The sequence below is a fragment of the Physeter macrocephalus genome, chromosome 20 (genome assembly GCF_002837175.3).
Source record: "Physeter macrocephalus isolate SW-GA chromosome 20, ASM283717v5, whole genome shotgun sequence".
Lineage (NCBI taxonomy): Eukaryota > Metazoa > Chordata > Mammalia > Artiodactyla > Physeteridae > Physeter > Physeter macrocephalus.
In genome coordinates, this window is record NC_041233.1 from 22,137,738 (window position 1) to 22,164,553 (window position 26,816).

Below are 26,816 nucleotides of genomic sequence, written 5' to 3' on the forward strand. Positions count from 1 at the left end.
TTATGTCAGCATTAATGAAAATATTCAATTACTACTTAAATTACATAACCTTTCTGCCTCAAATTTTTGAATAAACTAACACTGCTTGGTGTATCCCAAGCACAACACAGGGTAATGCTCAATGCTCCCAGTGACACAAACCTGTTTGAGAAAGGGAAATGATGATCCATTATAGTATGAGGCAGGACTGAAATCAGCAGTCTTCCTATAGCAGGTGCTGTCTTCTTTTGGTTCTGTGACACAGAAGATGGCTTGATCGCAGTAAAACCTATTACCTATCCAACTTCCTAGCAATTGCTTCTTTCTCTCTGGAGTCCAGTAATTCTCCCTTAATGACGCCCAAGCCTCCAGCATGAACTGTTTGCATGTTTTTCTGTTTATGGCACATCACAGTGGAGTCCCAAGTCACAGTCGACAGCCAAGGTGAGACCGCCTAGTGCTGGGCTCATTGACTCAGCCTTTAATTTTCATGTTCCGCTCTGACTCAAATGACACAAACCCATATAAGCATAAAACCCATGGCATCATTCCACTGTTATTAGTTTCAATCTTGATGCCTCCAGTAATTTAATACTCAGTCAAAAAGAACCTGTTGCATTTTGCTTCCCATTCTATTTTATTCCAGTACTTTAGTTTTAGAACCTCATTTGGGTTTTTTAAACGCAAAGCTTCCTACAAGCCTAGTAAATGCACAAGCACAGGTTTCATTACTTCTATTTTGCCAAATGTAGCATTCAATGGATTCTCTCCAATTTTGTATCAAATGATGAAACACAGCTAAACTGGACCCAGTCCTTGCTAGCATGTTAACAGGAGATTTTGTTCAAAAGTCTGCCATGTCCTTCCTGTTGCAGAAATGACAACCAATCCTGGGACCACTGCATGTTCCAAGGCTCTCAAACGGTACTAAACTTATTACTTCCAGTGGAATGTGTAAATTGGCCTGGCCTTTCCACCCATACCCCACGCCCCCCCGTAGCAGTCTGTCTCTCACACCCTTTGTAAATATTTCTTCCCGTAAGTATGGAAGAACTTTTGCCCACCCCCCACCCCCGCCAACAAATGTCATGCTATGTTCATATTCAGAACAAACCAATGCCAAAAAAAAGGAGCAAGATAGCAAATGTTTTAACTTTTTATTAAAACGCTTAGGATACAGATTGACTTTCTTTTGTAAATGACTGTTTTACTTTTCCTGAAATAGGACACATATGCACTCTGATAAAACAGAATGAAAAGTCTCAATTCATGGGAGTTCCAGTACAAAGCTCTGATCCTGTCAGGAGCCAAGTTCCTCACAGCGGCTTCTTTCCTCTATATTATTTCTGTGGGGCAAGAAATAGACTGTTGCCACTTGATTTTTCAATCCCGACTCTTTCTCCAGTGGCCAAAATAAACCACCTTCACAAAGAGCTGCCCTGTGTAGAATCCACAGTATTCTAGCTTGCTAAAAAGTGATTAGGGACAAATATAAAGAAAAAAAAAATCAGAAAACTAACACTGAAGCAATCACCTCTTGTATCTCTGGATAGAGAAGTATGGGTTACCTTTAGCCAAAGAAAATTAAAAGTATGCAACTACCTAGTTCATTCACTGTTAGCTAGATTTGTTCACTTAAGGCTTTAACCCCTTTCCAAACCAGCTATGCTTGCTAATAAATGAAAGGCATGCTCTTCCCAGCTTTATACTTCACTGAGCCTCTGCATTTGGTACCTAGCAGTGAAAAAGTATGCTTTCCCAACAGGTGAGTACTGAAGACTAACAATGGGAAATCCAACTAAAGAACGATACTCTCTCACCCCAGGAATACATTATCCACACCTTCCCCACCCTCACATTAGAAGCAACAATCCACTGAATTTAGTTCAGGCCTCTGCAAATACACCTCGGCATTACAATTGTCAGTTTTGAGGAAAATACCTCTTATCTTTCATTAACGGAGAAATAAATGAAGATATCCTCCCACATGAAGACCATCTCCTATCCCTTCATCCTTTACTACAAGGGTAAAATATTGGTTAAGATCATGAAAATCCAATTTCACATGTGGTATTAGGAAAATGGAATGCTATAAAAATAATCCTCATCACACTACTGGGGATGCTGAGGCTTTTATACCAGGTGCTTACAAGTGATGCTGGCCCAAAAGAACAGCTCAACACAAAGTTCTTGGCTTAGAGTTTCCCCAGATTATTTCTGGACTGGAGAAAGGCAATTTCCTAACACCCCCCACTCCACCCCAAAAAATCTGGAAAAGCTACAGATGTTAATCTTTAACACCAAAAATAAGTTGGTAACCAATAAAAAAAAAACAGAGCTCATGAAGAGTCCAATAAAGAAACCAAATTCTGCAAGTGGAAATTTTAAAGCCCAATGGGTGAATCTTTCCTAGATTCCAACAAATGCTACAATACCAGATTTTTAAGTTCTCAACTCACAGAATTAAGAGCCCTTAAGCTGTTAACTTCATCCTGTGTGACTCTCCTATTCAGAAAAATTTCCCCTAGAATCTACAAAAATGGCTGAGACACACCTGCAATGTGTGACAACAAGGAATGTGTTCTCAAGTCTTTCATGAGGCAAAAGTCACTTTTTACAACTGAAAATGAAAAAGGTGCTACGGAGGGAAATGAAATTTCACAACTACATAAAAGACTGGCTGAAATTTGTAACTTTATGAGTAAAAATAATAACAATAACCCACTCTACAATTAACTCCTCCGCAGTGAACAATCTGCTATGCATGCTGGGATGAGGAATGATGGTAGCCCGAGACTGTGGGAACTGGCCTCAATTGCAAGGTCGGGGTTCTGCCCTTTCCTAGCGCTCTGTGCACAAGGTGGTGCCACCTACTACAAGGCAGTTAGTGAGATGGGAGCCTCTCTCACCAGCCTGCTGTTCATTTGACTGAGCTCTGGCCTCCAATGTGTATCTGTGCATAATTTTATGAAGTATCTAAATGCCATTCACTAGTTTAAAAAAAAAAAAAAAAAAAGCAAACTCTGGACCAAGTAAATTGTGAACTCAAAAAGTTATTAGGAGGGTCACCAATTACACTAATAACACTTTCTTTAAAAAATAGAATCACTTTCTTTTGAAATCAACCACAGTGGTGAGACGTGTTTTTCTTTCCAGGTGCTCCGTGATGGCACACAGCTCTACCCGGCAAATCCTGCCACTTGCAAGTCCCGGGGTGCTGACCTGCACCAGCACGTGGGGCAGCGTTACCTCCCAACAGTGTGGAGAAGAGCACATGTCACCACTGGGCGATGAGAGAGCTGACAGAGACTCTTGGCTTCTCAACGCCAGACATGGTCGGAGAGCTTTCCTTGTTCTATTAGAAAAGTTCATGAGGAAGCTGTGAATAGGATCAGTCCAGAGAAGTAAAACTCTTTTATTTTCACTGTCCAAACATCAGTCAATATACTGGGAGAGCCAACGGAAGCCCTCGCCATAGCCTTGCCTCTTGAGCACACTGCACATGAACACTTCCATGGGGCGGGCATTCAGCTCCTTCAGGGTCACATTCCCCTAGGGGAGGCAAAATCAAGAAAGGTCCATTAGCATCTCCATGTGGAAAAGCTTGAAAGGGTGACAACAAAAATCACTTCCTCTGTCCCTCAAAAGCAAATCTGAGTAGGGATTAATTACAGAAATGTGGTCAAGGGCATTTGGGTTTGTGCTTTCAGGACAGATAAGCAGCCCAGTCCTATTACCAGATTCTCCCTCTCATTGTGAAGAGGCTTTGCTTTGAACACACCAACATGCATCTGGAAAGCTATGGCAGCAAACCAAGAAAAAGGCCACTGGGACGCACAGAACCAGCAGGCTCTTTCATGGACAAAAGAAGTCCAGGACTTCTTAGAAATAAGGACATCCTCATTAACACAAGCATTCAGAAATATACACTAATGACAGGTTACATTAAGAAAATTAAAAATTCATGTGCGTGTAAGAGGGAAAACTTAACTAATTAAAGGAAGCATTTCTAGAAAGAACTAGATAACCAAGAAGAGGCAAGACTAAGGAGCCATGCAAAAACGTCAGGAAGTTAAAGATCCCAGAAAAGGACATTTTAAAAAATTAAATATGCCAAAACCTAAAGCTCAAAAAACCAGGATTCCTGTAATTATGGCTGATCTAGATTTTTCTCTCCCAAGCATACTTTTCTGCAACAGGGTTCTCCTTCCTACTGGAAACAGCATAACCTACTGACCTGGAAGACTTGGGTTCTATTCCTGATTTCATCACTGACTTGCTGTGTAGACCTGAGCCAATAACTCTCAGAGTTTCCTCATCTTCAAAATAGGGGTAACAGTCCTACCTCTTTCAGCAAGGAGCACTAAGTATAACCCAGTGCTCTGATTTCAATGCTTGGAAAGTGATATAAATGATCACTCTTCATAACCTGAAATTTCCAGTGGAAAAAAATTTCTGGCTAAGGAGGCTTTCAAAATTGATTTCTCAGAACCGGATTTGAAAGACAGTCAGAAAATTCTTAAAATGACAAGTTTGCTTTTTCTACCATTTCCTTCATCCTTATATACCCGAGGAATCTCTCATTAGAAAACAGTTAAAAAAAGAAGACACTCCTGCCTTCAGAGAGTCTACAAATCACCTCTAGTTAAACAAATACTAAGCCCAGTTACTTTTGAAAGACAAGTAAAATCTAGATAGCACAACATGAATGTTTCACAAGCTGTGAATTTCCTTTATAATATGTCCCCTGAAGATTTTTCTCTTGCCTTTCCTGTGGTCTGTCCATAAAGCCCAAATATCTCACGGAGTTTTTCTTCACTGATTGCATCTGTTCTGTCAATTTTGTTACCCAAGATAAGGATTGGCACGTTGGATATTGTTTCATCAGTCATTAAAGCCTAAAGACAAGATAAAAAATGAGTTGAGTGAGGAATCTATAAAAGCCCACCAAATAATGAAAACAACTTTGACTTTCACTTGTCTATAAGGTATCAAATGTAAAGTGAAAATCTGACCATATTTATACCTGAGTGATTAACTAGAAGTTAATCTTGACATTATAGTCCCTAAAAATTACCTTGACGTTAGTTAGAAATCCCCTAACAGCTTCAAAACAATTATAATATAAAGCTCTGTCTATTTGCAAGGCAGCAAAACTGCCCAACCTTAACTCTGAGCTAAATCACTCAGCCACAGGCCATCCTCAGCTCTCCCCTGAGCACTGTCCTAGAAGAACAAAGCTCTGGCTACAGAGCCTCAAAGATGACTACCGGGGCTTCCCTGGTGGCGCAGTGGTTGAGAATCCGCCTGCCGATGCAGGGGACACGGGTTCGTGCCCCGGTCTGGGAAGATCCCACATGCCGCAGAGCGGCTGGGCCCGTGAGCCATGGCTGCTGAGCCTGCGCGTCCGGAGACTGTGCTCCGCGACGGGAGAGGCCGCAACAGTGAGAGGCCCGCGTACCGCAAAAAAAAAAAAATGACTACCGGAGTCCCCAAATATCCACTAGATGCCCCATGTGTGCAAAGCACTACAAAGCACTATCTCCGACACTGAAAGGAAGACAAAAGGAAAGACATATCCCTGGCTCAAGAAATCCTCAGTCTATATTCATCTGTCAGCAAAGCAAGGCAAGTGGATGATTAAGTGTCGCAATGAGTAGGAAGAGAATATAAATACTAAAAGACGTTCAGGAAAATAAAATGGCAATGTGGGCTTGAGGAAAGTCTTAGCAAAGATGTGGAAACTAAACTGGACTCTGAAGGAGGGGCAGGGTGTGGATAGGCAGAATCCAAAGAAGGAAGAATATAAGCAATGGCTTTACGGCAGGAAAAGAATTCAGGAAGCCACATGGAGTATCACCTGGCTGGATTAAAGCATTTATGATGACATGTGTTGACAGAGTAAATGGGTTGGGAAGGGATGACAAGCATTATGGTGCCAGTCTGAGAAGTCAGCTACAATAGATCCCAAAGACCCCAAATCCAGAAATTATTAGATAGAATCTACACTTTTAGTACGATGAATCTGCAAATAGTATCTACCTGTGGTGCTCAGGTAAGGGATGATGATCTAGCCTAAGCTAGCAGCATGTAATGAATAGTGCAGCAGGCATTCTGGAGAAAGAAGTGAAGAGACTGATATCTAAATGATAAGACAGACAACATAGGAGTCGAAGCTGGCAGAGATTTCAAGCTTGCGAATCTATTGCACTGACAGGAAAAGCTAGGAAAGAAGAGCAGAGCTGAAGAGAAACCTACTTTGAACATCTCAAGTTCCAGGAAATGTTATACAAAATCAGAGTAAGAATGTCATTCATTCATTAAATACTAAAAAAGTGCGTATTATGTGCCCTAGGCTTTACTAGGTACAGGGGTTTCACAAAGAAATAAGACAACGTCCCTACCATCTAAGTTCACAATCCGATGGGAGAGACCTAAAAGAAAATCAGCAAAGACAACAGACACTGATAAGATGGAGAGTTTAACAGTCTGAGAGGTCAGAGAAGGCTTCCCAGAAGCAGTCATACCTGAACTCTGAAATCTCTTAAAAGGACATTTAGAAATTTACCAGCAAAAGGGGGTAAGGGTCAGGTGAGAAAACCAGGCAGAGACAGTTACTTCTGCATACACAAGGGAGAACAAGTTGTTATCTATGTTTGGAATGTAGTTCAAGGTAGGCAATAGAGAGAAAAGCTGAAGAAATAAACGAGGAAAGATCATGAAAGATCTTATGTGCTAAGCAAAAGATTGGTGGATTTTATCCCCAAAGTGGTAAGAGATCTATTCAAGAATATTAAGTAGGGCAAAGACAAGTCTGAGTAAGTTCCTTCCAGCATTATAGTATATGGCAGGGTGGTGGTGGAATCTACAGTAATTCACTGCATGTCCACGTAGATGAGGGAAAATGAACAGTTCCATTCTGGGAAAACAGAAATGGTAAGTAGGGCTTCCCTGGTGGCGCAGTGGTTGAGAGTCCGCCTGCCAATGCAGGGGACGTGGGTTCGTGCCCCGGTCCGGGAGGATCCCACATGCTGTGGAGCAGCTGGGCCCGTGAGCCATGGCCGCTGAGCCGGCGCATCCGGAGCCTGTGCTCCGCAACAGAAGAGGCCACGACAGTGAGAGGCCCGCGTACCACAAAAAAAATTTTTTTAAAAAAGAAATGGTAGGTAGTGTTTCTAGTAAGTACCATTATGTATGAGGCTGGAGCACAGGAGAGGTTTAAACAAGAGAAATCCATCTGGGGGTCACTGGCATGTGGGTTGCAGATGAAGGAATGGGAGAAGCCTGGACCAGCCTGGGAAAGCACCAAGATTTAAGGGCTAAGCAGGGGAACGGGTGCTTGTGAAAGAGTGTGAGAAGTATCAGCCAGAGAGAAAGCACTAAAACTCTAAGGGGAGTTTAGAGAGAGAATGACCAGTGCCAAGGGGTCAAGTAAGGGAAGGACTGCCCTGTAGGCGATTCTCCATGAGACTAGAGCTTCAGATTCAACAAACATACTTAAACCTGAGAGGTTCAAATTGTCAGGAACAAAAATGCAGACAGACAGCTGTAAATCAAAGAGAAAGAAGAGGCACAGGGTAACACAGTAGGCATTACAAAGGCAACATTACAGAAATTATCAAGCCAAGAAAATGCAATGGTGAGAAAGGAAAAAACTTGAGGTGAGTCCTAGTTAGTATCAAACACTGCATGTGACTGAAACTGAAGACAGAACAGACTATTAAGGTCTGACAAGTCACTCAGTGCAAGAATGGGCAGGCACAACCTGAGAACACAGATTCAAAAACGCAAAGAACACTAATATCTCCTTTAAGGTTTCACTATGCCGACACTTCATAAACAGTGAACATACGTGATATGTGAAAGGGAAAGACATTAATTATGCTGGGAAAACAGGCATTAACTGAGGAGTGTCCTGAGCAAACTGCACAAAGAGTCACCCTATGATAGATATAAGCAAAGTTAATTTACTCGTGTTCGAGCCAAGTTTCCTCAGAACATCGAAAAGCAATGTCTTAGATTTTAAAACACTTTCTGCCTGTAACTAGGACTTTTACCAAATGTTAACTGGAATGATTAAGTATTAGCACTACTGAGCTGTATTTCTTAAACAGAGGCCAAGAAAGGAAAAAAAAAATAAACATACATTAAGCTCAACTTTGGATTCCATGAGTCGAGGATGATCTGCACAGTCCACCAGAAAGACAATCCCATTAATTGCAGGGAGATAATTTTTCCAAACTCGACGGGCTAAAAGACAAAGTTTGCAGTTGCATCAATTTAAAAACATATATACTGAAAATGAATAACCTAATGGTCTATAAAGTAGACAAATCCTGGCCAGGTTTCAATAGCATTAGACTCTGTATAGATTCTCCAAGTCCTAGCCAGTATTAAGTCGAACAGAGGATATAAACTGATGGTCCATGAACTGAATCTTGATGTTTTAAAATCTGAAAATCAGGGTTTTCTGCCTGACTTTCTGAAAAAGTGCAACATCTGGCAATCCCATGCCTATCTATCCACATGCTGGATGGATAATAATCAGCTGGAACTGAGTGGTGGCTACCCCTTTAGATGAGGTCTCAGTTCTTCAGTCTGAAAAAGTTACCAGCACTCCCTACTTACTCCCAATTTCACTCACTTAAATGACCTACCTCACCCCTGGAGCCATTTTAGTTTACAACCTCTGAGTTAAAATATCAGGATGCAAATTACTTTTCAATATAACTTTCGTCCCAAGTAACCAATGTGTTCCTAAGTAACCAATGCATAAGCGTACTGACACATTCATTCACACAGCCCATAGGGAGACTAGGCTTGACAGGTGGTTGAAGTTCCCAGGCCAATTACCTCAGTTTCCTTATTTAACCCAGTGTGCCCTATAAATTTTATTTTTTTGTTAATGACATGAAGTGATAATGGTCTGGGAAGTAATGCTTTAATTGTATTATAATTTCTAAGCCATTCGTTTCTGGTCCTTTCAATGGGATGATTAAGGAAGCATCTCTAGGTGTCTAAAATCATCAAACATTTAACAATGGTTACCTCTGAAGAGTGGGACTAAGAAGGGGAGGTCGGGGAATTTCACTTTTACCTCCCATATTTGAATACTGATTGTATACTGAATTTGTGACATTGAGCCTGGACTACTTGCATAAGTTAAAATTTTTAAGTTATACCAAAAAAAAAAAAGGGAAACCTCCAAATGTATAGCATTTTAGTAATTTGTGTAAAATGGTGGCTAGGTTATCATGAAAGTGTTTCTGTTAAGTAAATTTTCCTCAAACAAAACAAAACTATGTACAGATTTTTCTTGACTAACGATGGGGTTATGTCCCGATAAATCAATCGTAAACTGAAAATCTCATAAGTCGAAAATGCATTTAATACACCTACCAAACAGAGCTTAGCCTAGCCTACCTTAAAAGTGCTCAGAACACTTACATCAGCCTACGGTTGGGCAAAATCATCTAACACAAAACCTATTTTGTAATGTGTTGAATCTCTCATGTAATTTACTGAACATTGTACTGAAAGTGGAAAAGAGAATGGTTGCATCAGTGCAGAATGGTTGTAAGTATATCAGTTGTTTACCCTTGGGATCACATGGCTGACTGGGAGCTGCCCAGCATGATGAGAGACTATAGTACAATACCATACGTGGCTAGCCTGGGAAAAGATCAAAATTCAAAATCTGAAGTACAGTTTCTATTGAATGCGTATCACTTTTGCATCACCATAAAGTCAAAAAATCTTAAGTCGAACCATCATTAAGTTGGGGACCATCTGTACCTAAAGGCATTTCCCCTCTCTATCAAAACCTGAAAGCTAAATTTATCAAACCAAATAATACACAATTCCCAGTTCAGGTGTCTAAAAACACCTACTCCTTCTGCATTCTCCAGATGGTCTCAGTTCAGCTTATAACCACGTTATCTCTGAATTTAAATTTGTAAGCAGTTACAAATACTTCTGAAAGAAGCAGAAAAGAGAACATACACCCATCCCTACCCAAATGGAAATAATACAAGCTCATTACAGAAAAAAAGGAAACAAGATAATGTATAATCCTCCATCAATACACGGCCACTGCTAATGTTTCAGTGTATTTTCTTTCAATCTTTCTTCTGTATAGGTATTTTATGTGATGGTGATCATACTACATAAATGATTTTGTAGGATGTAAATAATAAATGAATAAAATAAATGTAATTATATGTTAATGAAATCACTGACTATAAAATTATTTGGATCTCTTCTCAGCCTTCTAGCTAAAATTATCTGACTTTACATTTACAATTACCAATATTCTATTTTTTTAAACTATACTTTAAAAAAAACTGTATTAGATTCAACCTAATAACATAATGCTCCAAAAGGAGACATCTTAACTCAATTTAATAACAAATGAGTAAACCTGACAGAATCTCAGTAGGTTCTTTCTTCTACCTTCCCAGAATATTTATTCCCACATCTTAAATGTTTTACTCCTAAGCCTACAGTCTTGCCAAATGTAAAGTGGGCATTGATTGGATAAAGATGCCCCATTCTGCATATCTCCAAAACACCTGACAAGAACTGGGAACCAAATGGAGTGCAAGAAGGCAGAAGAAAATGTTCCACCAACTGCCCCAAATGGGGAGAGTATACAAAAAAATCAATTCAGATCATGGTGGTCACAAATAGTCACTGTATTATTTTTGCAACTTTTGACAAATTTAAAATCACTTACAAATAACTTAATTTCCTACATACTTTAACTCCATTGAATAACGGATACAAGAAAGACATGATTAAATTCAATATGTGATATTGTAATGGATCTTGCATAAGAGGAAAAATGCTATAAAGGAGATTATTAGAACAAATGACGAAAAAAGGGAATATACACTATAGAGTAGACAAATAAAGCTTCCTGGGTCTGATAATTATTATGATTATATAAGGGAATATTCTAGTTATTAGGAAACATGCATTAAAGTATTTAAGGAGTAAAAGAACATGATGAACTCACAAAAGGGTCAAGAAAAATAAATATTAACGTGTATTACACAGAGAGGGAGACTAATAAATTTGGGCAAAAGTTATAAAGGAGGGGAGTTCTCTGTATTATTTATGCAACTTTTGGCAAGTTTGAAATTACTTAAAAATAAGTGAATTAAACAACTTCATTAAGTAAGATCTCAAGCAATTTAAAAGGTATATATGACACACTGCTTTAAAAAAGAAGGGGAACAAAATGAACCAGAAGTCAACCACCCTTCCACTGAATCATCTCTTACCTTGCTCATGCCCACCAAGATCAAAAGTTGTAAAAGTCATTCCAGCAATTGTCAGCTCTTCTGATGCTGAAAAATAAAGGAAGGAAATAAACTTCTCCATCCAACAAGGCCCAACTACCAGTATTCTAATCCAATACAAATGCAAAACCTAATGAAGCTTTCACTATGTAAAGAAAAGGATACAAGGGTGAAAACACTCTTAAATAATTCTAAAAAGCCAAGTCTCTTTTCCTCCAAGGTGTTTGCTGCTCCTTAGAAGTAGATATGGGAGATGTGTCCCATTGCAGGACTAGTGAGAACAGATAGTGACAAAGTTCCAGAGGTTTAGATTTATGGGTGTTTGACCTGAGCGTGTCCTATAAGGAATTTTTTTCAAGTAAGTTGTCTTTTGGGGCTTCAGTTAATAACAGAACTGAATCAACTTGGGATTCATCCTACAGCCCTGACACTGACCCTCAAATATCAAAAGGTCACCGGTATTTTCAAACCTACTCGGATGTAATGTTGGAACATGTTGGCCCAATCTGTCATCTTTGAGCATGTGTAGAAGAGTGGTTTTGCCTGCATTGTCCAAACCCAAGAATACAAGTTTTCCAGATTTCTTGTAGAGTCCTAAAAAAGAAAAAAAAAAAGTTAACATAATTTGTTCTCTACACACCAAAGCCTACTTGTATCAACATTTAAATGGTTACAGGAAATACATATAGTTTGAAACCTATGATATATTTCAAGGAAATGGCTTTACCTAGGAACTGGAGCACACTGCTGAAGCCATTGTAGAGCCACTCAAAGATGAAAGACATTATTAATGCTTACTACCTGTATAAAATAGGAAAGCAGCAAACATTAGCTTTCTGAATGCTAGTATATTTCTGGAGAAGTTAACTCTAATTCGCTGGCCCTGATGCATGTTTACAGTCCCATGTTTTGGGGCATAAGAAAACAAAGGATTGTGCACTCTGGAGGGAAGTGTCTGGGGTCCTCAGATCTGCACAAACTTCTGGTTTTCTAAGTTTTCAATCTATGATACTCAGAAGACTAGGAGTTAAAGATATACTTTCCTCTTTTACTGTGTGATTCACTCCTCCAGGCAGCTGCTCATTCGCATTCCCTAGATACACCACTTCTGTCTACCAGTTAGCAAAACTTCTAGGAAATCAGCCCCATCAATAATCTGGATCAAAATGTCACACTGATGCACTAAGTAGAAAATAAGAATAAAGGCATATTAACCTGAATGAAAAGCATATTAACCCATCCTTGCAAACAACTCTAAAAAACAAGGTCACCAAAATCCTACTGGCTGGCACAATTTGCACTGCTCCACTGCTATCTCTTCTTAATATTTGTTTAACCCCTCTTATAATATGTATCTCAATTTTTAAAAAGATATCACTATAATGGAGAGCCATGAAGAGATAAGAGAATCCAATCATAATGTGAATAATCAAGATCTACCTAACCCATTTTACAAATATGGACTTTCTTAAAATAAGAATACTCATTCAGGGCATAGAGGTAGGCTCCTAGCCAAGTATATACCTCAATACTGATATTAACACCACTTTTTCTACTGTTTCCCATAAGCCTAGACAAAACAGAAGATGACCCGAAGTTCCTAAAAGGTCTACATACACTGGGGAATAAGCAAGAGGACCTCTGAATGTTAAGAAGGTAGGATCTAGAGCCATGGTGGGTGTTAAGGTTTCTCAGAGTCAGCATGTCCTGATTACACTGAACTTCTGCCTCAATATCTCAGATTTGGTGCAGAAAAAAGAATGATCCCTCATTTTCACTCCTCTCCATCAGCAAGAACACCTGAACACAAGGTGGCCAACTGCTATCAAACAAATTTGCTGAAGCTTTGTTTTTTCAAAAAAGTAAACAGAAGTTTACTGTAAAAGGGTTAGCCACAAAAACCCACCTATATTCTTCATTCAAAGAATGCTAGATGAAGAAGAAATTGAAAAATGGAGACAGTATGTGTTAATTTTCTTTTTCATCCAATTACTGCGTTTTTTAAAAACAGGCCTGTGGCCTGACATGTAAACTTTAGGGACTGCTTTAGTGCTTATCTTCTATGGCTCTTACCATAGAAGGGCCAAATGAAGCTTGGGAGTTTGGGTGGGGTGGAGACTGAAGGAAAAAGCTTTTATAGAAAGATCCTAGGACTTCCCTGGTGGTCCAGTGGTTAAGACTCCGCACTTCCACTGCAGGGGCACGGGTTCAATCCCTGTTCAGGGAAATTCTGCATGCCGCGCAGTGCGGCCAAAAAAAAAAAGGATACTAAATAACGTTTTCTTCCCTTCTTCAGTAACATCAAAATATATTTTGGCAGAAAAACCAAATTTAGAATGTTAAATAATAGTTTTGTCCAGAAACTTTGTCTCTACTTTAAGAAGTGCAATGACTTAAATATACTCACAAAGTTCCTGTGCTTAAGTTTCCACTGTAGGTTAAGTAAAAGAACAATGTGCCTCTCCTCTGCAATCCCACCAAACCAGTCATCCTTCCCTATTTTCTCCATCTACCATTTGGAGAAGCAGGGCTCACCTTTAGAGAGCACCTCTCATTAAGGTCACTCCCAATGATTACGACTTTAAAACCCAACACTTATATATTCATTTATACCACACTGGTTTGCAGTCATTACTTTCTAGACAGTTTGTAAAGTTTTACTACATCATTTTATAAGTATTCCCAACTAGATAAATTCTCCCAAGGTGACAAGGGGAAAAGCACATTTTAGGGAATTTTTCACGGTTAACTGAACTACTCTGACTTTCCAATTTATTTTCACTTGACATCCCTGCTTTAAAAGTCCCATAATTCTTCCCTCCAAAATGATCTATGGAAAGTACTTGAAGAAACTCTTCAGGTGATGTTAAAAAATAATAAAACCCCTGACTGGACCCAAAGAGTTGCACTGTATTGTTACCTAAAGTTAAGGAAATGTCTCTGATGGCTCCTCCATCCTTGAGATCTTAGGCTTTGTACACCCTCGTGAGTAGTTTTGCAGTTTATACAGTGCCTGCACATATATCTCATTTCAGCCTCACACCAACGCTATGAGGTAGGAATCCTTAGCCTCATTTAACAAGATGAGGATGCTGATGGTCCTAGATTAGCTAGCTTAACCAAGACTGCTCAGCTGAAAAACTAACAATGCCAGGACTTAAACCCTCCTCTTTTAATGCCAAAGCCAAAGCTCTTCCTGTTAATATCACATAAAATTCCAACGCAAATCACAAAACTGCTTTTAAAAAACAAATCTTCCTTAAACCACCAACTACACAGATGATAACCTGCTGTTTTCTTCCTTACACTGTCATCACAACTTCTGAACGATATATTAATAACTAGCATTTTATTCCTTTTCTATCCTTGATCCACTTTACCACCTTATGGCACCTTATGGCAAATTAGACTACAATCTAAGGGCTCTAACTACCAACAAAAGCACTGCCAACATACCTAAAACTAACACTTGCAAATTTCAGGACTGACTGATTCAAATAAATAAAAAGGAGGAGCACCAGACTGATAATTAACCAACAAAAAATCTATGCATCACTTCTTATACATACTCATTACTTCTTATTCATGCTCAGGGCAACTTGAAGACACCGTTTCAGACAGATGTGGGGGTAGCAAGCCGCTGGTTTTCAGCTAAGAAACTTTGCTTGGCTGCAGGGTAAACGTCAAAGGTCACCCCATTGCAAAACTGTGTAAAGCCCCCTGTCAAAACCTAAGCAGATGCACCGCGGTAAAGGAGAAAAGACGAGAACAAGGGAGAATACTAACAGAGATTTTTTTCCATGCACTGAAGAGAGGGGAAAAAGGGGCAAGTGGAGGAAGAAAACACGGGGTTCGACCCAGGACAGCAGCAGATGATAACACACAGCTGAAGTGGGGGTGGGGAGAGCCCTGGACTAGGAGCCAGGAGATCTGGTTCGAACGCTCACACTTGCTATCTGCGGGGCCTTGGGCAATTCACTGTGCCTCAACGAGCCTTAGTCCCCGAATCTGCAAAAAAAAAAAAAAAAAAAAAAAAAAGGATAATCATCAAGGACTTCAATCCACCCCACCGAGGGCTGAAGCTCATCCAAGACAGGGAATGTGAAGCCGATTCGTAAACCGGAGCGCACGGTACCGACAGGAAAACTGTTATCCTGCCCAGTAGATGCAAGACCCCCGAGCGGAATGCTGATGGACCCGATACCCGAGAGGCCGGCAGGGGACCAAGCAGACCCGGCCAAGCCGGCCCGTCCCCGCCCAGAACGAGTCCCGCGGCCCCAAAGAACCGCCTGCGTGTCACTTCCCCCCCCACAATCCCGCCTGCGCCGGCCTCCGCCCCAACCCTCTCCGCCAGACACCCCAGCGCCTCCGGCCCCGGCTCCCTCCTTCGCCGCGGCCCCCGACTCACGGCCTAAGGGGCTCCTCCGGCGGCAGCAGGCGGCTTGGACCCTCCCTCAGAGCACAGAGCCCAGAAACACCCGGGACCGCCACCTACTCGCCGGATATACGTAACACCCCCTCCCCCGGGACTTCCGGGCGCGTGCTCGCCCCCGCCCCTTCGCAGCGTCAAGGCGCTCTGACACCTGGTGCCGCCCTACCAGCGACTGGGACCGCGGAGGGGCGGGCCTCGGGAGAGACGAAGGCCCTCGGGGGCGGGCTCGACTTGGCCCGCCTCCTCCCGTAGAGAGTGCGGGATCCGCGAGACGTGGCAGAGCCAAGGCCCGGAGGGTTGGGGGTATCATCCTGGAGTCTCGCGGGGGACCTAGACGGCTTCAAATCGGACCGAGTGCGTTCCCAGACGCTGGGGGAAAATCAGAAGTGGCGACCAGCAGGTGGGTAGGTTCTCGGAAGGAAGAGTTGACCTCAGAGCTCTCGACCTAAGATGGATCCCAGCGAGCTTCTGCGTTAAATCGCAGTTCCCTGGGATAGCCTGTTTTCTAGAAGAACAGCTAATATTCGTTGAGTACTTATGTTCCAGTGCACTGAGTACTTTGCAGGCCTCATTTCATTTGACCCTTTCATTACGGCCCTGTGAAGCAGATACTATTGTCATCCCCAGTTTACAAATGAGAGAACCGAAGTTCAGAATCCTGTGGTAACCAAGCCCGAGTTCATACCCTACGAAGTGGCAAATCACTTCCAAACCAAATATTGGTTCCTTCACCTTCAGTTTCTCATTTAATTCTGAGGACAGCCCTATGAGATTGGTATTATTACTCCGATTTTACAGATAAGAAAACAGTCAAATGGAAAGATGAATGATGCTTTTGGATGGGAAGACTCAGTATCATAAAGATCTCAATTTTCTGTAAGTAAAATTACAAATTTAACATGATTCCTATAAAAGAACTAATAGGATTAATTATTATGTGTGTGTTTTTATTACAGTTTGTATCCTCTGACAGGTTATGAGACAAACACCCTGTTTACTTGAGTTTTAAAAGGCTATTTCCTTTGCCCCACTTGAATGACCAATAAAGACATAAGTCCAGTTGGCAAAGTGAAAGGGGAGTGTTATGTGTGTGTTTTTTAAACTACCCTGTTTGTTCCTAAAATTCAAATGGAAAAATAAACAAGAATAGTCAGAAAACAGGCTCTGAAGGAGAAGAAGAACGAGAGGGATCTAGCACTATCAGATATTAAAACATTATAGATCCTCAGTAATTAAAACAGTTTGGTACTAGTGCACAAAAAGGCACACAAAGCAGTGGACGAAGTACAGATATAAACTCAAATACATGCAGAAATAAAATTAAAGTGGCACCTGGGTAGGGGGAGGGATAAACTGGGAGATTAGGATTGACATATACACACTACTATATATAAACTAGATAACTAATATGGATCTACTGTATAGCACAGGGAACTCTACTCAATACTTTGTAATAGCCTATATGGGAATAGAATCTAAAAAAGAGAGGATACATGTATATATATATATATATAACTGATTCACTTTGCTGTACAGCAGAAACTAACACAGCATTGTAAATCAACTATATTCCAATAAAAGTTAATTTTATTTATTTTTTGCCCACGCTGCGTGGCACGTGGGATCTTAGTTCCCCAGCCAGGGATCGAAGCTGAGACCCCTGCATCGGAAGCAAGGAGTCTTAACCACTGGACCACGGGGAAGTCCCCAAAAGTTAATTTTAAACAATAAAATTTAAAAAAGATAAAATGGCACCTGGCAACTCCAACAATACTCAGAGGGGGCTGGATAGGCAAGCTCACCACCTTCCCCCTCCTTTCATCCTGTGGGTCTTCTGCATTGAGTGTGAATCCCGCCCAGACACATTTGAAAGGAGTCGGGCTATGTTCTGAGGCCTCTCACCATCTTTGACTAAACCAGGAGAACTATGTCCAGAGGGCTTGGAACCCCGGTGTGCACACCTGGAGGCACAAGTTGGCCCCCGTGTAAGTTAATGGTGCAAGTTAAGGCGTTGGACTACCGGGCCTTGTTAGAAGCCTGGCTGTAAGGTTAGAGGCTTCCAAACCACAAGGATGACTTGGGGGACTCAGGAGGAAGGAGAGAGCACACAGGCAGATTCTCAGGAGAGCTGCAAACTTCACTTACCAGCTGGGCAGCCTTGGTCAAGTTGACAAATGCCCCAAACCACAGTGTACCCACCTCTAAAATGGGTGAAGAAGGCATTGTGCACGTAAGCAATTTTTTCAGAGTACGTTTTCAAGAAGTGTTTCAATTATGTGCTTAAAATAAATACATAATAAAAGGGTTGGGACAGTTGGGTTGTCAAGAAAACCTAAAAGTTGAATTTATAAGTCACATGCCACATCAAGTAAGTTCCAAATGATTCAAAGATATATATGTTTAAAAATGACACCATAGGGCTTCCCTGGTGGCGCAGTGGTTGAGAGTCCGCCTGCTAATGCAGGGGACACGGGTTCGTGCCCCAGTCCGGGAAGATCCCACATGCCGTGGAGCGGCTAAGCCCGTGAGCCATGGCCGCTGAGCCTGCGCGTCCGGAGCCTGTGCTCCGCAGCGGGAGAGGCCACAACAGTGAGAGGCCCGCGTACCGCCAAAAAAAAAAAGACACCGTAAAAGTACTAGAAAAATGGAAAAAAAGCATGGATGAATTCCTTATAATCCTGGAATAGAGAAGGCCTTTCTGGCTATGAATGAAAATCCAGAAGCCATAAAAGAAAAGATTGATAAATTTAACCACAGAAAAATAAAAGTATTTTATATGGCAAAACAGCAATAGTGATGACACCATAAACTCAAGACAGATGACGAGAAAAAATGTGTAATCACATCATAGGCAAGTGAAAAATTAATATGAAAAAGACTGTTGTTAAAAAAAATAGACAAGGAATCAGACGCTTATCAGGAAAGGAAATACACATGGCTCTTAATCATAACAAACTCATAATAGAAATATAATAGATACAGAAAATAACAAAAGTTAATAAATTTAAAACTCACTGAGATACCATTTTCACCCATCAGGTTGTCAAAAGTCGACCTGTTTATTGGTGGCGAGGCTGTTGTAGAGAGTAGTCAAGGAAGGCCCCACCAAGGTGCCATTTGGACAGGACCTGAAGGACACCTGGGGGTAAAATGTTCCAGGCTGACAGCACAGCATGTGCAGAGGCCTCAAGGAGGAGTGTTCATGGCAGGTTCCAGGAGCAGCTGGGAGGCCAGCATAGCCAGGGAGGGTGAAAAGGGAAGTAGTAGCAGGAGGTGAGGTGAGAAAGGTATGGGGTAGGTGGTTAAGAATTGGGAAGGTTCTGAGCCTTTACCTAATGAGTTAGCCAGGCACACTTCCAAGGATACTGGCAAACACGAGACTCCTGGGGCAGAGACAAAGGATTTTATTACCTCAAGCAAAGCATGAGCTTCATGTTTGTGTATTTTGCACTTGCCCCCCAACAAGTCCTCTGGGGTGATGCAGAGCAGCCCAGGTGGATGCTGCCCATAGAGTGGATTTGCATCACAGCTGAAGAACCCAGAGCTTAGGCAACCCCAGTCTTTCATAATGGACTGCAGGCAAACCTGGCTGACTTTTGACCCAGATGGAGACAGTATTACACTGGACAGCAGACAAAACTATCCCCTGCCTCAAGTGGAGAGTCTCTTCCAAGGCTGTTCTTTATATAAACGTCCTTGAAAAGATAGTCGAAATAAAGGCCTCCAGTACCTCTGCTCCAAGAAGTGCAGAAATATAAGCGATTCATAGAGAATTGTCTCCCAACGGGGGCAAATCTTTAGCGCCTTGTAGGCCACTGTGAGGACTTTAGACTTTATTGTGAGTGATCTGGAGATGGAGGATTTGAGCAGAGGAGTTTTATGTAATTCTTCTCCCCACTCTATTCTTATTCCCCTATGCATGCTCAACATTAGGTCGACAGGCACTCAGAAACTGAAATGGGGACTGAAAAGCAACTGTGTTAGGGTTCTCCAGAGAAAGAGAACCAATAGGATACATAGATTTGTATAAGAGGAGATACATTAAGGAATTGGCTCACTCAGTGATGGAGGCCGAGAAGTCCGACGAGCTTCCATCTGCAAGCTAAGGAGCCAAAAAAGTCGGTGGAATAGTTCAGTCTGACTCTGAAGGCCTGAGAATCAGGGGGCTGGTGGTGTAAGTCTTGGAGTCTGAAGGTCCTAGAGCAAGGAACTCTGATGTCCAAAGGCAGGAAGGTGGATGTCCCAGCTCAAGGAGAGAATTTGCCCTTCCTTTGCGTTTTTTTTGTTCCATTTGGGCCTTCAACGGATTGGATGATGCCTGTCGACGTTGGTGAGGGAACATCTCTTTACTCAGTGTACTGAGGCAAATGCTAACCTCTTCCAGAAACACAAGACACACCCAGAAATAATGTTTCACCAGCTACCTGGATGTTTTTTATTCCAGTCAAGTTGACCCATAAAATTAACCACCTATTGAAATTGTCAACATGGGGGCCATGGGGACCCCCATGCAGTTTCAGGGGGGTAATGGGGATGGATGCTGGACTGGAGTGACCTAAGGAGAGACCGTGAGAGGAGGAAAGGGGGCAGTGACCCTGGCCAGTGCCATTAGAAATGTGGCTGTGAAGGAGAGGAGAGACCAGGGAGCCGAAAGGGCATGGATGCTGAAAATTAACGATCCCTTGCTGCATTGAGCATGGTAAAAACTGGAATACCATCTGTGTTAATATATAAAAATTCATTCAATTCTTGAGAAGAATGTAAATGTTAGCCTTTTATCAGCTAGACGATTTCATAAAATGTTGATTAGAAAAATCATTCTGAAAAGCAATCCATCTAAAATTTGAAGAGTAAAAGTCTTAAGACTTCTAAATGTTTTCCCTTTGACATAATCTAGAGTGCAATTAGGAAAAAACCTTAATTCTTCTTAAACTAATTGTATGTTTCCTAGTTTGTGCACTGTTGGTGGGAATGTAAAATGGTGCAGCCCCTATGGAAATCAATACGGGGGTTGCTCAAAAATAGGAAATAGAATTATCATATGATCCAGCAATTCTACTTCTGGGTATATAACCCACAGAATTGAAAACAGGGTCTCAAAGAGATAGTTGTATACTGATGTTCACAGCAGCAATGTTCACAGCAGCCAAGAGGTGGAAGCAACCCATGTGTCCACCAATGGATAAATGGATAAACAAAATGTGATATATACATACAATGGATATTATCCAGCCTTAAAAAGGAAGGAAATTCTGATACATGCTACAACATGAATGAGCTTGGGGGACATGCTAAGTGAAATAAGCCAGTCACAAAAAGACAAATACTATATGATTCCACTTATACTAGGTACCTAGAGTTCTCAACTTCCTAGAGACAGAAAGTAGAATGGTGCTTGCCATGGCCTGGGAGGGGGCGGAAATGGGGAATTGTTTAGTGGTTATAAAGTTTCAGTTCTGCAAGATGAAAAGAATTTTGGAGATCTGTTGCACAACATTGTGAATGTACTTAACACTACTAAACTATACAGTACACTTAAAAATGGTTAAGATGGTAAATTTATGTTATGTGTATTTTACAACAATTAAAAAAAAACAGGGGACTTCCCTGGCGGTCCAGTGGTTAAGAATCCGCCTTCCAATGCAGGGGACGCGGGTTCCATCCCTGGTCAGGGAACTAAGATCCCACGTGCCGCGGGGCAACTCAGCCCACGTGCCGCAACTACTGAGCCCGCACACCACAACAAAAGAGCCCGTGTGCCGCAACAAAGATCCCAAGTGTCGCAACTAAGACCTGATGCAGCCAAATAAATAAAAATAAATATTAAAAAAAATTTAAAAAAAAACAAACAGTTTTTGGTTTCACTTGGCACCTCCAGCACCTTCATCTTTCTGTGCCTGGTGTGTTTTGGCATTTCCATTTTCTGCAGGGTTATTCCCATCCTTGCCAACATCGACTTTTCCCCTTTTTTCTCTCTCTTTTTTTAAAAAGTATTTATTTATTTATTTATTTATTTATTTATTTATTTGGGTGCGCCAGGTCTTAGTTGCAGCACGCAGGATCTTCATTGCCGTGTGTGGGATCTTCATTGCAGCATGCGGGATCTTCAGTTGCGGCATGCATGTGGGATCTAGTTTCCTGACCAGGGATCGAACCCGGGCCCCCTGCATTGGGAGCGTGGAGTCTTAGCCACTGTGCCACCAGGGAAGTCCCTCCACTTTTCTCTTTGGGTCCCTGCTCTCCCTTCTTTACAGGGGTCTTTTCAGGCTTGGGCTCTGGCTTTGGAGGCACAGGTTTAGCAGCTACTCTTGTATCTATTCATATTACAGGGTTAACCCAGCACCCACAACATACTCCCTTAATATTAGTAGAATAATTAGTAATAGTTCTTAATTTAAAAACATTGGTTGAGGTCCCCAAGAAGCATTAAGGATGCAACAAAATAAAGATTCTTTCCTTACATTGAAGAAATTCCAGCCCCCTCCATATGTGCAAAAAAGGAAAAGAAAAAAGCCTGAATGTGGAAGCTTTACAAAATTTTTGACTATTTTGAATATTGAATTAGAGTTCTCAGGGAAGTCCAAAAATATACATTTTAGTTTGTGAATACCCAATTATAGTCATATTTTGCTACATATTTATTTCCCTTTAGGAAGCAATGAAAGAATTTGTATTTTTTAGATTAATTCATTCAGTATTTATGAAGTACATGCTATATGTGAGGACATACGCTAGGTGCTCAGAATAGAGAGGGGAACAGAAGAGATAGGGTCCCTGCCCTCATGAGTCTTGCAGTCTAGTGGTACTTGGAAATCATCTCCTAGATTTTTAATGGCCCCACTGGAGGGCGCTCTAGCACCTCCAGAGAGCCCTGGACCCTGCTTTGGAAGCCACTACACCACTTTGTACTCCCCTCCACTGCCTCCTATAGGGCCACCCAGCAAATGCTTGTGGAACATGTTCAAATGGCATATCACAGCATGACCATTCCAGTATTTATAGAGGAGTCATGCATTCAATAAATATGCTTGGATATTTCCTAATGAGAAGGGTATGGCGGAGAGGGGGAGATATTATCAAACAGCATTGCACATCACCAGTATTCCTTGAATACTTCTGTACCCATTACGGAAATAAGATAGTAGTTCTTTTCAGTTTTAAAAACTGTTGGTGCCTCTCGAGGGCCTCCTAAAGTCCAGGGTCTCCTTAGCAAGGCCTTTCATTATCTGATCTTTGCCTACCTTTCTTGCCTGGCCCCCTTCTATTCTCCAACTTGTAATCAGCATCCCAGCTACCTACAACACATTAGATTTCAGGAACATGTCTCACGGAGTGGATTAAGAATATGTGTTCAACAATACATCTGTATTATCTTTACACCAGTTTAAAAGAATTAGGTAGCATCTATAAATAATAACATGAAATTTCAAAATGTATATAACTATGATCCCATACATACTTAAAAAATACTAAATTGTATATTTATATTCAGATATATGTGTGTAAAAGCATAGAGAAAAATCAAGAAAGATTCATACCGAACTGATAGTGGTAATCTCTAAGAAGGGAGTAGGATTGACAGCAAGCAAGGAGGACTTTATCTGTAATTTTTGAATTTTTAACATATTAAAATTTGTGTATCTTCTTTGGAGAAATGTCTATTTAAGTCTTCCACGCATTTTTTGATTGGGTTATTTGTTTTTTTTTATATTGAGCTGCTTGCATATTTTGGAGATTAATCCTTTGTCAGTTGCTTCATTTGCAAATATTTTCTCCTCATGCACTGTTGGTGGGAATGTAAATTGATACAGCCACTGTGGAAAACAGTATAGAGGTTCCTTAAAAAACTAAAAATAGAACTACCATATGACCCAGCAATCCCACTAGTGGGCATATACCCAGAGAAAACCATAATTCAAAAAGACACACGCACCCCAATGTTCATAGCAGCATTATTTAAAATAACCAGGACATGGAAGCAACCTAAATGTCCACCAACAGAGGAATCAATAAAGATGTAGTACATATAACAATGGAATATTAGTCAGCCATAAAAAGGAACGAAATTGGGTCATGTGTAGAGACGTGGATGGACCTAGACAGTGTCATACAGAGTGAAGTAAGTCAGAAAGAGAAAAACAAATATCGTATATTAACGCATATATGTGGAATCTAGAAAAATGGTATAGATGATCTTATTTGCAAAGCAGAAATAGAGACAGAGATGTAGAGAACAAATGTATGGATACCAAGGGGGAAGAGGGAATGGAAGGAATTGGGAGATTAGGACTGACACATATACACTATTGATACTATGTATAAAATAGATAACTAATGAGACCATACTGTATAGCACAGGGAACTCTACTTAATGCACTGTGGTGACCTAAATGGGAAGGAAATCCAAAAAAGAGGGGATATATATATATGTATAGCTGATTCATTTTGCTGTATGGTAGAAACTAACACATTGTAAAGCAATTATACTCCAAAAAAATTTTAAAAATTTTATGTAATTTTAAAAATAAATAAAATACATTAAATCAACAATACATTAAAAGGATCATACACCATGATCAAGTGGGATTTATCCCTGGGATGCAAGATGGTTCAGCATCCACAAATCAGTCAATGTGATGCACCACATTAACAAATTACAGAATGAAAATCATATGATCGTCTCAATAGATGCAGAAAAAGCTTTTGACAAAATTCAACATCCATTTATGATAAAAATTCTCAACAAAGTCGGTATACAGTGAACATAATAAAGGCCATATATGGTAATAAAGGCCATAATAAAGGCCATATATGATAAACCTACAGTCAACATCTGTAGGTTTACCTGAACATAATAAAGGCCATATATGATAGACCTACAGCCAACATTAAACTCAATGGTGAAAAGCTGAAAGCATTTCCTCTAAGATGAGGAACAGGACAAGGATACCCATGAGATGAAGCACATAGAGCCTATAGCATAGGGCCTGACACTTAGGAAGTGTTCACAAATGGGAGCTATTATCATTTGCTGCTGTTGCTGTGATAGATGTTTGCTGGATTATCTCATGCGGATCATAACTACAACCCCATGAGAAATTTTTCCTGATCTCTGAAATTTATGACTAGAGCAGTGGTTTCAAACATAGGGGTATGTTAGAATCACCTGGGGAACTGGTTAAAAATTAGATTCCAGGGCTCAGTCCCTCCCAGTCCTTATTCTGTATGTCTAAAGTATATATATTATATATATATACATATAAGTATATATAATATATATACACATGTGTATATCCATATATAAGTATATATAATATATATCATACGTTACATATATGATATATAATATATATCATATATGTAACGTATGATATATATTATATATATTACATATATACACATATGTATACATAGAGAGAAAGAGAAGCCCCTTGCCACTAGCTGTGCTGAGCACAGTTCACTGGTGTCCTTCTCCTACTTCATTTGACTTTCTTAAAAAAATTTTAAAATTTTATACATGCTTTTAGAAAAACAATTCAAAGAGCATAGAAGCTTACGGGCTTCCCTGGTGGCGCAGTGGTTAAGAATCCGCCTGCCAGTGCAGGGGACATGTGTTCGAGCCCTGGTCCGGGAAGATCCCACATACCGTGGAGCAGCTAAGCCCGTGTGCCACAACTACTGAGCCTGCGCTCTATAGCCTGCGAGCCACAACCACTGAGCCCGTGTGCCACAACTACTGAGCCCGCGTGCCTAGAGCCCATGCTCCACAACAAGAGAAGCCACCTCAATGAGAAGCCTGGGCACTGCAGAGAAGAGTAGCCCCCGCTCGCCTCAACTAGAGAAAGCCCGCACACAGCAACGAAGGCTCAACACAGCCAAAAAGAAAAAAAAAAAGAAAGAGAGAAAAAAGAGCATAGGAGCTTACAAAGTGGAAGGAAATTCCATGGGCCTGACTTCTTCTGCATGTAACTCATTCCCACTCCCTGAGATAACTATTGTTGGCTGTGGTTTATTTTTGTTTGTCCCCAGAAATTATCTATACCCATACAAGCATATCCATTAATGTGTCTCTTTCCCCACAGTGCTCCCTTTGTAAAAACACAAATAGGATCATTGGATAGAGCAGGGATTGGCAAATGGTTTTGGTAAAGGGTCAAATAGTAAATATTTTTGACTTTGCAGGTCATGTGGTCTCTATCCCAACTACTAAATTCTCTCTTCATTGTAGCTGGAAGGCAGTCACAGCAATTCATAAATGAAAGGGTGTGACTGTGTTCCAATAAAGTGTTTTTACCAAACCTCTGGCAGGCTGGATTTGGCCCACAGGCCATAGCTGGCAGCTATAGAGTACTACAACTTTTTCTCTTTTCACTTAGGTATTTTGAACATCTTTTCCATATCCGCCCATGCAGTGACTTCATTGACTGCTACATGTACGAATATTTAGCCATTCCTCAACTGGACTGCTAGATATTTTTCCAGGTTTTGCTATACTTAACAAAGCTGCCATAGGCTGTGTGCCCGGTTGACTATTCTTAGTCAACTAGAATGAATTCTTAGAGCAGAATTGCTGACTCAAAGTATAAAGACAAATTTAAAATTTTGATAGAGATTGCCAGATTGCTCTGAGGCTTTTTAAAAAATTCAGATTGCCACATACCCTTGTGATGTTCATTGCTTAATCTTATTTCTGGCGAGTATTTTCTGTTAAAGGTTTTGTAATAACTAAGGGAAAGATCCCAAAGAGAGACAGAAGGAGCAATAAACTCTGTGGCAATCGACTCGAGTTAATAACTCTTCAGTACATACTTGCCATCATGAAGCAATTCGCACAGCATTCTTGTCAGTGTAAAGGCAAATTCCCTTTGGCCTAGACTCCCAGAAAGCAGTAAGGGCAGCTGTTCTAAATGTAAAGAACATTCTGTGCAAAAGCACAATATAAGCTCTTGCGTAGCCAATACGCTGATTAGAGAGAACATAATTGCCATTACAGCTGCAGCACATGCAGGCCTGGGCTCAGGGATGGTGAAAATGAATTTTGAATTTCTAATTAGAGTTCTCATTCGGACCCTTTATACAACTGGGCCAATGCTTCAGATTCC

General features: G+C 40.8%; 1 protein-coding gene and 1 non-coding gene across 10 annotated transcripts; both read right to left on the minus strand.

Annotated features, from left to right (window-relative positions):
- Positions 1-1,122: 1,122 nt before the first annotated feature.
- SAR1A (secretion associated Ras related GTPase 1A) lies at positions 1,123-15,800 on the minus strand. 9 transcript variants are annotated; one of them, XM_055080995.1, is made up of 10 exons: positions 15,691-15,800; positions 15,230-15,290; positions 14,852-14,951; positions 12,325-12,464; positions 12,010-12,082; positions 11,757-11,876; positions 11,265-11,330; positions 8,126-8,229; positions 4,746-4,877; positions 1,123-3,531 (listed from the first exon to the last, which is right to left on the minus strand). In XM_055080995.1, exons 5-10 carry the CDS (start codon positions 12,065-12,067, stop codon positions 3,415-3,417), a joined length of 597 nt encoding a protein of 198 aa, XP_054936970.1. In that variant the 5' UTR covers positions 12,068-12,082; positions 12,325-12,464; positions 14,852-14,951; positions 15,230-15,290; positions 15,691-15,800; the 3' UTR covers positions 1,123-3,414. The 9 variants fall into 9 exon arrangements, with proteins under 9 accessions (XP_054936970.1, XP_054936969.1, XP_054936968.1 ...); XM_055080994.1 differs by lacking the exon at positions 14,852-14,951; XM_055080993.1 differs by lacking the exon at positions 14,852-14,951 and having other exon boundaries at positions 15,069-15,290.
- An 869-nt stretch (positions 15,801-16,669) lies between these two features.
- On the minus strand, positions 16,670-16,796 carry LOC112067122 (small nucleolar RNA SNORA27). Its single transcript, XR_002893093.1, has one exon. It is a non-coding gene; the product is annotated as a small nucleolar RNA SNORA27 (small nucleolar RNA).
- Between the last annotated feature and the right edge of the window lie 10,020 nt (positions 16,797-26,816).

Excerpts from the sequence above, each read along its gene's own strand:
- SAR1A (XM_007103411.4), bottom strand. The coding sequence starts at position 12,067 with ATGTCTTTCATCTTTGAGTGGCTCTACAATGGCTTCAGCAGTGTGCTC. Across the intron at positions 8,230-11,264 it reads TCTTGGTGGGCATGAGCAAG|CCCGTCGAGTTTGGAAAAAT; the intron begins GTAAGAGATGAT and ends TTTGTCTTTTAG. Across the intron at positions 3,532-4,745 it reads ATGGACAGACCACAGGAAAG|GGGAATGTGACCCTGAAGGA; the intron begins GCAAGAGAAAAA and ends TGCCTCCCCTAG.